The sequence below is a fragment of the Artemia franciscana genome, unplaced genomic scaffold (genome assembly GCF_032884065.1).
Source record: "Artemia franciscana unplaced genomic scaffold, ASM3288406v1 PGA_scaffold_131, whole genome shotgun sequence".
Lineage (NCBI taxonomy): Eukaryota > Metazoa > Arthropoda > Branchiopoda > Anostraca > Artemiidae > Artemia > Artemia franciscana.
This window is the reverse complement of record NW_027062626.1, coordinates 568,687-581,673: the sequence shown is the minus strand read 5'-3', so window position 1 is coordinate 581,673 and position 12,987 is coordinate 568,687. Positions and strand designations below refer to the sequence as shown.

General features: G+C 35.6%; 1 protein-coding gene across 1 annotated transcript in view; it reads right to left on the bottom strand.

The window, feature by feature from the left end:
- Nucleotides 1–12,987, bottom strand: part of LOC136041284 (aldehyde dehydrogenase 1A1-like) — a 43,452-nt gene that overhangs the window by 3,933 nt on the left and 26,532 nt on the right. The window contains exons 8-11 of the mRNA XM_065725891.1: nt 12,488–12,672; nt 4,667–4,831; nt 1,283–1,440; nt 597–671 (exon numbers count right to left, since the gene is read on the bottom strand). Of these exons, the coding sequence (XP_065581963.1) occupies nt 597–671; nt 1,283–1,440; nt 4,667–4,831; nt 12,488–12,672 (583 nt within the window). The remainder of the gene's footprint in view (nt 1–596; nt 672–1,282; nt 1,441–4,666; nt 4,832–12,487; nt 12,673–12,987) is intronic.

Genomic DNA, 12,987 nt, shown 5'->3' with positions numbered 1-12,987 from the left:
CTAAATAGCCGACAAAGCCTAGCTTGCTATCAAACATATTATTATCATGGCTTATTATCATGGTGTCACATTTTTTTTCTTTTTTTTACCGTATGCTATTTGGATTTCATGATCTTCCTCAATCCTAACGGTTACATAATTTTCATGATCATTAGGCTATACAAATCCTAATGACATAAAAAAAGGCGAAAATCTTAGGGATAACAGGTGTACAAGGTTCAAAGAATGAAGCTGTTGAGCACAGCCAGTAGATCAAGTGAAATTAGGTGATGTCAGGCTATATTTGCATTGGCCGAAGGCCCGAGCTCATTATTATTAAGTTGTATAAGGCTCAAAATAGTCGTAACGAGGACTGGATGCCGAATAAAGCGGAGTGAAGCGACAACTGAAGAGAAGGTGAAGCGAGCTCTTCTGCAAGCATATAATGAAGTTTTAAATGCACTTTTTCCCCCTTTTTTTGTTTACACTGGAACATGGGTCTAAAATTTCTTTCTTGCCTCCTTTCAAATGTTTGGATCGTTTTCTGTGTAGTAAGTTTTTCAACCTCATTTATTTATTGTATAATTTTTTTTTGTAGTAACTGACGATTAACTTACAGGTCTCTTCCAAATCCAGATTCCTTATATCCTCCAAATGGTGTCTGGGGTCTTTGAGAATTCCAGCAGTTTACCCTGAAATAGAATAGTATGAAAGTCAATGAACATGGAAATGAAAAAAATGGTACTTTTACCTGTCATTATAGCAATCAATGAAACAGAAGAAAAATATAGCCAAGCTGCTTGTCTGACCACCTGGGAATAATGGCACCAATAATTGTTATAGTATCCAATGGATTCTAAGTTGATTAGCAACCAAATTTATGGCTTGTAGTTTGTCTTTTAATCAATAAGAGTTTATTTTCAATGTTCCAAAAATAAGTAGATTTCGCTATTCCATTAGGGTAGAAGCAGATATTATGCAAAAATACTTCCCCATGCCCATAGATTAAAAATTGATTAACTGTAGTCCAGGGATCCTTGCGCTTTTTTTATTCTGTCGTTTCTGCTTCTTTTATATATATATATATATATATATATATATATATATATCACGGTACCAACCACACTGTGAGTGTCATATGGCTGGTAGTAAGCTACAAATAAAATAGATATTGTGAAAGTGAGGTATAGTGTTGATTTTTTTAATCATTTTTTTTTAATTGTCAAAAAATTGCTTTAAAAATGTTATTGGTGGGTGCAAGAACGGAACCTGATAGAGTAAGAGAAGTATATCGATAACTCACCATACTGAACCAGCTTGAACTTTTTGAGCAAACATCAAAGCAGAGTCTATGTTTTTAGTGACAATGCCAGCCGCAAGACCATAATATGTTCTATTAGCCCTTTCAAATGCCTCTTCCATTGAGGAAAACTTAAAAATTAGCTGAACTGGTCCAAAAATCTAAAAAAGTGATAAAATAGTTTAGATACAAAATGACATAGCAGGTCTTGAATTGCGATTTAAAATAGCACAGATACATATCACACACAAAGATCATAACAGAATACTCTGCTCAATTATCCAAATGTTATTCAATGCTACCGAGTAGGGAGGAGAAAGTGGGACTTAGTTTACTTCCTAAAAACCTAAGAAAAACGCATGCTGATCAATGGTGTCCAGGTTCTCAAGATACCTATTTAGAGCTGAATTGACTCTGGCTGAGCTTACAGTCATACTGCTAATCTCAGTTCCAAACCAAACCATCAGCGACATCAGGACTTGAACCCCAGCCCTTACGGACACAGGTTTTCAAATTTAGCAAACAAACACAAAGTAGAAACAATAGGAAAATTCTTTTCAAGACAGTGGAAATCAATTCAGTGGATGTTTCGGCCCTATGTCTAAGGGCCGTCTTCAGCACAATATGAGAAAGAAAAACGTGAAAGTGAGAATGAAAATTAATAATGTTTTTCTACAAACTTTTAAAAAAACAGCCCTTTTTAATTTCCCTAATGTTTCTACTTTGTGTTTGTTCTGGTTGAACTTCGTTGAAGTAAGGATGCTAGGGCTGTTCTTTAAATTTTTTTTAGAAAAAACATTATTAGTTTTAATTCTCATATTTTAATGTAATTATTTATATATACATACACACACACACACACACACACATATATATATATATATATATATATATATATATATATATATATATATATATATATATATATATATATTTCTTCTTGTCTTGTGCTGAAGGCCCTTGGCCTATGGAGTATGGCCTTGGACTTGGCTATGGCCCTTGGATATAGGGCCGAAATCTCCACTGAATTGATTTCCTTGTCTTGAAAAGTTTCCCTATGGTTTCTACTTTCTGTTTGCTTGTTATGGAAAGGCAGTGTGGTCTTCGTCGCTATTTTCAAGTCTAGCGTGCCAACCACTTGGGTAGGACGTTTAAAGCCTAAGAAAATGTGTAAATATTTATTGTTACAATATGTAAATGTGTAAATATAAAATTAATCCGGAAAGGATTAATTTTCTTTGAAACTGCATAAAAATAGAGGGTTTTCTGTATTACTTGACAACAATGTATAGCAAGTTAAATATAATAAATTGCATTGTCTTTGAAAGAATAAAGTTGTGCAAAATTACTTATCATGAATATTTAAAGAATGGATTATAGTTCTATTTTGTCCTTTTACAAATCCTAGAACTAATGCTAAATTTCTGAATATTTATTGGACAAACTTGATATTTTTTAGTTTTAATATTAGCTATTCTAAGCCCACTTTTTAGAGGAGCTTACGCTCTTTCTCCGATCGCTTTTTGTAAACAGAGCGTATGCTCGTATTTTTTCCATTATTTCTAAACTCCCAAAATTTTACTCATTAGCTGCTTTAACTATGAATTAAATGGTATTCTTCGGTCCTTCTTTTGACGATGTGGCCACTTTGATTTTAAACGTGTGACTTTTTTTTCATTTTTGCTATTACCTTTGTAGTAATATTCCAGTCATATGCCTAACAGAAGGCAGTATTGACTCTTGACTATTATCCCTATTATTATGCTTTGTAAATTTTTTCTCCAAAGCAAGATTGTGGTTTCAGGAATAATTTGAACTCCTGAATTCCAATTTTGAGTGGTATTATCCAAATGTTTCTTCACAATCTTCATGGGTACAAGAAAAAGCCTTTAGTGAAATAGCATTATGGTTCAGTAAGGGTTATATCTTGTACATTAGTCGTGTTAAATAAGGCTTTTAGGCTTCTAATCCCGTTAAATAAAGCCTTTAGGTTTTAAACCATTTCGGTGTCAGTCACGAAATAAAAATTGAATGAAATTACGTCTTAGGGGAGCTTAATCTTTACAAATTTTGGCAAGATATAGATTTGTTGAATAGAATATTATCGTTACTTTTACACAGAACTTCATGATACACAAAAATATCAAATAGTTCGGGGTAACGAACTGTTAGTAAGGAGTAGCTCGAGCCATATTTACTCTAACCAATCTCTGAAAAAGGTATTCAGATAACAACTGATATATCAAAGAATTAGATTTCACTGTGTATAATGTTGTAAAATATCAAGCAAATTAGTTTAGTTAATTAAAGCTTTAAAATAAATGCCAGAAATACATTTCTGCAATGAGAAGGGAGGTATTACCATGCACCACCCTTATTCAGGCTTAGTCTAAATAAATAGGGATTAGAGATTAAGTGCCACCCCCTTCCCCATACCTCTTTCTATATTTATCTGAAGGACATGGAGAGTAAAACAATTTAGACGTTGAAATGCGCTCTTTTAGGAATCTGCCTCCACCACCACCACAAGGACCGGCCCCTTCTCCTTCATATTAGCTAACACACAATTATACATCTCTAAGCACAATTTCATGAAGAATCAAGGGAGTCATCTTAGTTAAATCAAACATGAAGGTAAAGGTTAATATTAACTAATTTTTGCAGATGGCAGAAGACGCCACTCTCTCATCTCGAGATAGTTTTGGTCACTTAAATAGGATACTAGAGCGTTCAAACGAACTCTCTTCAGATTTCCCATGACCATTAATTTAATAGGATCACACTTGGGAAAAAACAAACAAGTTCCCCCTTTATTCGAAAATCAAGTAAATTTTCTCAGGCTCTTAATTTTCGATGAGTGACATCAAACTTATCGAGCTTTATATATTATTGGAATCAGAATAATAAGCCAATACTTTTGATGTATCAATTGCTCTCAAAATTATTTTTTTTTGAATTTCAGTTACTATTTGCCCAAGCCGCTATTTACTTAAATTTTGTTACCATGAATTTATGATGCGTACAGTGCTGCCATTGCAATTGACTTGTAAAAAAAATGGAAACCTAAAGTTAAAAAATCTATTGCTCAATATTAAATTTTATAATAACTGGCTGTTTCAGAATTTGTTCCAAATCTATAAACTTAGCACCAAGCCATCTAGAAATCTCGAAAAAAAGAATATAAAATCCAACTACATTAACCATTTAGAATAACAACCTACGATATATTTTATGTGGAGCTTCGGTCTATAATGCCCTCTTGTCTTCTCCTTTCTTCGAATCTGTGGTTCCTTGTAAGATAGCCTAATATTTTGCCATCCCTTTCGTCCTTGCAGAAAAAAGAAATGTATAACTCCACCTTCTATTAGGAATAAATTAGAAATATACCTCGTCTCTTGCAATTTCCATTGAGTCCTTGACTTCGGTGAATATAGTTGGTTCGATAAAATATCCCTTGGTGCCCCAACGGTTTCCCCCAGTTTCGATTTTGGCTCCTTCCTTTTTACCTGTCTCTATGTATGACATAACACGTTTGAACTGTTTTTCGCTGACCTGGGAAAAGAAACGGTATTATTTGTGATAATAGCACATAACTTAGTTACAAAAGACAAAATACGATGAACTACTCTGTACTTTATTAAGCTACTGATTCTGAATTATTCTAGACCAAGTAAGAAAATTAACTAGTTTTAGCCTGAAGATTATATGCAACGAACAGAAAATGTAAGCAATATAATTACAAATATTACAATAAACAGCACGCATAGTACTACCAAATAAGACGATTCAAATTGAATTGGACAGAAAATCTTGGCTAAGTAAGCCAAAATAATGGCTCATTATGTCATTTTCAATAAAATATGCTTACTCATCTAGAAATGAAGCAACATTCAAGCGCAACGAAGAATGCAAAAGAGCCATGAGGATCAACGCTAAAGCAGTTATAATAGTTCGCAGTCCCTTTCATGTCTTGGCATGTATAGCCTATGAAGTCGTCTGTCACGGTTGCAGCAATAGCTGCATCTAAGTAAAAAGCAAACCACAACCAAATTATAGCCGAAAAGGAAATTGTTAATTAATTTTCCAAATGTAGAATAATCGGAACCTGGCATTGATTTGGAAATAGTAGCTATTATCCATAATATAATTAAAAGTAAAAAATAGTGACTGAAGTGTGCTAGTAGGAGTTTCAACAAAGAGCTTGAAAACCTTCGAAAACAGCAATTGATTAAAACAAACAGAACACCTTTTGAATTTTACAATGATCGAAGAATCTCAACCAGGGTGTTCAAACCTGTCTTTTTTTCTTTCTTTAATTTTCAGCACTATTCGGAAAGTGAAACACCTCATAGTAATGCTTAAACTCTACGTAGTTTTTACAGCTTGTCTTGATAACACTAAAAAAATTTTAAAGTTTTAAAAAAAATTTTAAATTTTAATTTTTTAAAATAAAAGTTAAAATTTTGTGCAATTTTTCACACAAAAAAAAAATTAAAGTTTTGCCGTCGTTTTCGTGAAAACCCTCAAAAATGACGGGAATCAAAATAAAGAGTGTAACAATTGAATTGCCATGTCCAAAACGATCTAAAGAGGCTTCTATCCCCTTTGGAAACCCACGGAAATCATATTTTTTCGTGCTAGTCGTAGTTGACTTGTAGACTATATTTTCAGTCACTTCGACCTCAAATCCTAGCCCCCCTCCTAATACCTGGATAAAGCCATAGGCTATGTACAAAAGTTCAGACTCGAATGACTTTGGCATAGAATATAAATTCTTGACAAAATGCAGGCGACAACACCGTCTTTTTCCACCTTTCTCTATCGCTTTTACAGCATTCTTAAATTGCAAAAAAAAAAAAAAAAAAAAAAAAAAAAAAAAAAAAAAAAAAAAAAAAAAAAAAAAACCAGCTCCTTTTTATGATCCGCTAAACGTTGGTAACTTCCCCTACAAAGTCGAAAGAATCAGCTTTCTATGTTGATTTTAAATATATAAGTCTCATCAAGTTCAATCCTACCGTTCAAAAGTTACGAGCCTGAGAAAATTTGCATTATTTACGAAAAAATGGGTAGCCTCCCCCCCTAAAAGTCATAAAATCTTAATGAAAATCACACCATCAGACTCAGCGCTCCAGAGAGCCCTGCTGTAGAGGTTTCAAGCTCCTATTTGCAAAAATGTGGAATTTTGTATTTTTTTTTGCCAGCAGAAAGATCATGGATGCGTGTTCATTTTTTTCAGGTGATTGTATTGACTCAGTGGTCCTAGAATGTCGCAAGAGGGCTCATTAGAACGATAATTAAAAGTTCTAGTGCCATTTTTAAGTGAACAAAAAGTTGGAGGGCAGCTAGGCCCCCTCCCACGCTCATTTTTTCCAAAGTCACCGGATCAAAATTTCGAGATAGCCATTTTGTTTCAAAATCGGTGAAAAATCTAATAACTGTGTCTTTGAGGACGACTTGATCCCCCCAGTCCCCGTGGAAAGAGGTGCAGGTTATGAACTTTGCCCATTGTTTACATATAGTATCGATTATTTGGAAGAATACAGACATTTTCATGGGTGGTTTTTCCTAGTAGAAGGGGGGAGTGGTCGTGGGAAGGGAGGCTATCCACGTTGTGGGAGGGGGTTATCCATCCCCCCATCACTCTGAATCTTAAAAGGGGCACTAGAAAATCTGATTTCCAATCAAATGAGCCTATTCCGGAGTTTTTACAACCACCCTTTATATATATATATATATATATATATATATATATATATATATATATATATATATATATATATATATATATATATATATATATATATATATATATATATATATATATATATATCTTATATGCCCCCCGGGGCATAACTTATAACCCTTGTCCCAAGGGCTGTGGGGGAGGGTTATCATTTTTAAATACATTATTTTCGGACCTTTCAATTGCGTTGAACAAAATGGCTATCTCGAAATTTTGATTGGATGCACTTGGGGAAACGGTGGGCGTGGGAGGGGAGTTAGTTGCCTTCCAATCACTTTTGACTATTAAAAGGGCACTAGCCGTTTCAAAACTCAATTGATTGAGCTCTTTTTGAAGTTTTTACGAAGTTTTTAATTTCTATCAGATGCATTTTGGGAAAATATGAGGTGTGTGTGTGGGGGGGGGGTTAAATTCTTAATGAATAGAAATTCATTAAGCCACGTTCGAAGATTTTAAGATCACCCTTTTGTGTATAAACCTTAAATTCCCCTGGGGCATAGCTTACAACCCTTTCCCTGAGGGCTTTGGGGGGATTAAATAATCTCCAGATCTTTCAACTACGTTGAACAAAATGACTACCAAAAAATTCTATTGAATATGTTTGGGGAAATGGTGGGCGTGGGAGGGGGTTAGTTGCCCTCCTCCTTCGATGCGAAGTGCCCTGGTCTAATAAAAAAGAGAAAATAAGAAAAAAAACGAAAATACATAAATAATACATTGTGCTCACATTGCTCTTTATTTAGGTAGTGCAAATAAGAATATTTGTTTTGCACTCACTTTCCCATTGAAGACTCAAAAGCCATTCTAATCCTTTCACCCCTACGACAATGAACGACAAAATAGTTGAAAATGTTTTAACTTTTTTAACTTTAATAAATAACAATTATTAAAACTTCAAGGAATATATATTAGTACATGCATACTAAACTAGCAATCCTAGCCATTTTTTATCAGTAAAGTGCAAATTAAGTTCCGGTCTTGAGAAGGTATGGGGGTTGTCCAAGACATAACTTCCTGACCTTTCAACAACGCTGAAAAAATGGCTATCTCAAAATTTTGATATGATGTGGGAATTGATGGGAATAGGGGGGGGGGGCTTGTTGCCCTCCAATCACTCTTGACTAATAAAAAGGGCACTAGCCCTTTCAATTTCCAATCAAATGAGCCTTTTTCGTTTCTACAACAACAAATGCTCATCTCAAAATTTCTATCAGATACATTTTAGGAAAATACGAGGGGATATCCACCCTTCAACCACTCTCAATCTTGAAAAGGACACTAGAATTTCTGATTACCAATCCAATGAGCCCCCTCCGAAGTTTATGAGACCGCCCTTTCTATATAAACCTTATATGCCCCAAGGGCATAACTTAAAACCCTTTCCCTGAGGGCTGTCGGGGACTGCTATCCTCAATGACATAATGTATGGACCTTTCAATTGCGTTGAACAAAATGGCGATCTAAAATTTTTCATTGGATGTGTTCAGGGAAATGGTGAGCGTGGAAGGGGGGTTAGTTACCCTCCAGACACTTTCGACTATTAAAAAGGGTACTAGTCTTTCAATTTCCAATTGATTGAGATCTTTTCGAAGTTTTTACGACAATAAAAACGATGTAAATACGATGAAAATACGATGTGAAAATACGATCGTGATCATGAAAACACGAGGATGTGGAGGGGTATCCACACTTCGACTACTCATTTTCAGGAAAAGACGAGGTGTCGGAGGAGGGGGTGGGGATATCCACCATCTGATCACCCTGAGTCTTAAAAAGGCCACTAGGACTTAAGTTAAAGTCAAGTAGTTGCGGGTATCAAGCCACGGCTAATTGTAGAAAAAGCCGAAACAGATAGTCCGAGTGAGTGAGAGGCAAATCTGGCATAAGCCATTATTAGGATTGTATGAAGATGATATCGCTTCATTTGTTGACAGATAAGTCTATCTATCATCCGCCCATGCGTCATTCTTAGGGTAGAAACAAGGTAGATAGTCATAGAACTAAGGGATGAAAGAATTGGATTGATTTTGGGCTGATGCGTGACAATGTCCACTAGACTTGTATGAAAAATATGGGACTGTATTTACTTGGACTCACAGGCGAACAAGTGAAACCTAAGCCTAATAGGCTTGGTGTCTTGTAGTCTAAAGTTGGAATACCGTGTCATAGGATTGACACTACATGACCAACAAGTCCTCTGGACTCACAGGCAAACAGTGAAACATAGTTTTTCAAGTGTTTGGTTAAATGGCACGGGTAAGCGGGGGAGGAGTAAGTATGACGGGTAACGGGGGAGGGTATTCACCCTTCGATCACCCGGTTTCACGAAAATATGAGGTGTCAGAGGGGGGAGTATCCACCCTCTGATCAACCTGAGTCTTAAAAAGGGCACTAGGACTTCTGAATACCAATCCAGTGAGCCCCCTCCAAAGTTTATACGATCATCCTTTCTATATATTGGCCTACCTTATGTGCCCTCAGGACATAACTTACAATCCTTGCCCTAAGGGTTATGGGGAGTTCGTCCTCAAAGACGTAATTCCCGGACATTTCAACTACGTTGGACAAAATGGCTATCACAAAATTTTGATTGGATGTGTTTTGGGAAATGGTGGGCGTAGGAGGGGGGTTAGTTGTCCTCGAAACACTTTTGACTATTAAATAGGACCCTAGCCCTTTCAATATACAATGAAATGAGCCCTTTTCGAAATTCCTAAGACAGCTCCTTCGATACAAAGTGCCCTGGTCTAAAAAAATTCATTGTGCCCACATCGCTCTTTACTTAGGGAGTGCTATGGCGCTGCCTATGATTCCGTACGAATCATCAGACGGGCGAGCTAAGCTTTAGCCCACTGATTACTAATTTTTGAGCACTATAAACTAAATTCTGGCCTTGATACATTGGATTGGTCCGTGTCACACTAGGCCATGCCCGAAGCAACCCTTTCTTTTTATGTATTCACATATTTTGCAGTTTAGTTCGTATTAAGAATTTGAAGTCTATGTTTAGAGTTTATGCTGAGAGTTATCATCATATAGAGCGGTGGAGTTGGCACTGGATAATAAGAAAGAGTTATCTAGGACAATATGATATTATTTATCCCAATCAATTTTGTTCATTATGTTGACGGCATGCTATCCTTGGATGCTATCCTTACGGGCACAATCCTGGTGGCTATTAAATATAAAAGGAGCAAGTTTTTTAAATGAAAGTAAGGAGCAACATTAAAATTTAAAACGAACAGAAATTACTCCGTATATGAAAGGGGCTTTTCCTCCTCAACGCCCCGCTCTTTACGCTAAAGTTTGACTCTTTCTCTTAACTCTACTTTTTAAAACATTAAGAATCTTTAGCGTAAAGAGCGGGGCGTTGAGGAGGGAAAGCCCCTTTCATATACAGAGTAACTTCTGTTCGTTTTAAGTTTTTATGTTGCTCCTTACTTTCATTTAAAAAACTTGTTTTCTTTCATTTCTGGACGTTTTTGAATTAAAGCATGTTTTGATCTTGGCTCTCCACACATAAATAATTAAAACGAAATTTGCATATTAATTAATTGCAATTAATCGGAAGATTTTGAGAAAAAGGAGCGAGGGAGGAGGCCTAGTTGCCCTCCAATTTTTTGAATACTTAAAAAAGCTACTAGAACTTTTAATTTTTTACAAACTTTTTCATTGGTAAAAAATATACGTAACTTACGAATTAACTTACGTAACGAACTTCTATATTTGTATATTTTTATTGCGTATATGAGGGGGGTTCAACCCTTGTCGATACCTCGCTCTTTACACTAAAGCTAAAATTTTGTCCCAATTCCTTAAGAATGACCTCTGTATCACAAAGGCCGAAGAATAAATAGTTGAAATTACTAAAAATACTTTAGCGTAAAGAGTGAGGTATAACGAGGAGGTAAACCTCTCATATCCGTAACAGTTTTCGTTCGTTTTAAGTTTTAATGCTGCTCCTTACTTTCAGTAGAAAAAACTTTTCATATTTATTTTTTCATTGTTTTTTTCAAATAATACTAGAAAATCCTGCGCCCCCTTCATTGAAATTCTCTTCCCCCATAATAAGTTCCTCCGTGGAAATATCCTCCCATGTACCCCCCCTTCAACTCTCCCCCCTAAACCCAAAAAAAAAATCCCCCTGAAAACGTCTGTACACTTCTCAGTAACCATTACTATATGTAAACACAGGTCAAAGTTTGTAACTTGCAGCCCCTCCCATGGAGACTGCAGGGGAATAAGTCGTCCCTAAAGACATAGTTATTAGGTATTTCGACTACGGTGAATAAAAAGGCTATCTCTGAATTTTAATCTGGTGACTTTTGGGAAAAAATGAGCGTGAGAGGGGGCCTAGGTGCCCTCCAATTTTTTTGGTCACTTAAAAAGGGCACTAGAACTTTTAATTTCCGTTGGAATGAGCCCTCTCGCGACATTCTAGGACCACTCAGTGGATACGATCACCCATGTGGAAAAAAAAACGACAAAAAAAACAACAACAAATAAACACGCATCCGTTATCTGTCTAATGGCAAAAAATGCCAAATTCCACATTTTTGTAGATAGGAGCTTGAAACTTCTACAGTAAGGTTCTCTGATATGCTGGATCTGATGCTGGGATTTTCGTTAAGATTGTATGACTTTTAGGGGGTTCTCCCCACCTATTTTCTAAAATGAGGCAAATATTCTCAGGCTCGAACTTTTTATGGGTATAACAGATCTTGATGAAACTTACATATTTAAAATCAGCATTAAAATGCAATTCGTTTGATGTAACTATTGGTAACAAATTCCAGTTTTTAGAGTTGCGGTTACTATTGAGCCGGGTCGCTCCTTACTACAGTTCGTTACCACGAACTGTTTGATAAAAGTGTCTGACTATAGGAAAGTATAGACGAGAAGACAGCAAGGCAAACCTCTTTTGAATATCAGAATTCTTACGAGCCTGCCACATGATTTTCTTCTATATATTTTGCATAGTTTGAACTTTTTTCTATTTCTTTATTAAGCAAGGGCAGCCACGTAGGGCCCCAAAATTTTGAAAAGCATATTGCACACGTTGCTGTATGAATGGGATACATTATTTAATTGACTATTGCCAAATGTAATTAATTTAATTTCTGATTCTCCATATTACGGTTGTAAAAAAAAACTTTTTAATACTCTCACATATAAATAATAAAACCAAACAAAGGTAAGGCTTTTATCACACAATTTAATAAAGAAAACAGTTTTTTCACCTTTGTTGCTTTTAGGGGTTGTCATTATACAAGATTACAATGTCAAAATACAACTATTACAATGGAGCTTGTATAGACACGCCATCTTTGATACAAAAAAAAGAAAAAAAAAGAATTCAGACGGTTAGCAGAGTCAGTAGCTCATTCATAAGCAAATACAGTAAAGGCCAGCGAATTTTAGATCACCTGAAAAAGATAATGAGTAAGTTCGACTTCGATACTAACCATTGGGCCATGATTTACATCCTTTTCAAATGGATCGCCGATCTTCCGCTTTTTTGCAGCTTCCACAGATTTTTTGACAAATTCATCATATATGGATTCATGAACAAGTGTACGAGACCCAGCACTACAGCATTGCCCCATTGTTACATAAATTGCATCTTGGGAGAATGATACTGCTTCATCAACTATCAAAATAGATTAAATTAGTTCACCAAAGTATAAAAATTTCACCTACTTTTTAGAAGAAGAGCAACTAAAACACAATAATCTTACAGCCAAATTGAATATCTAATAAACTTCGCAAGAACTACAAAACAAGACCCTCGATATTCACCTCAGTTACTGAAAAGATCCTATAGAAAAAGGATTGGAATCTGTGTCTTAACTGCCATGCCCTTCTTCCATAGGGTGGTTATGCTTAGAAATATTCTTGTTTACTAAAATAGAAGTTTTGTGTCCCAAGAAAAAAAGGACTCCCGGGAGCCTACATATTTATTTCC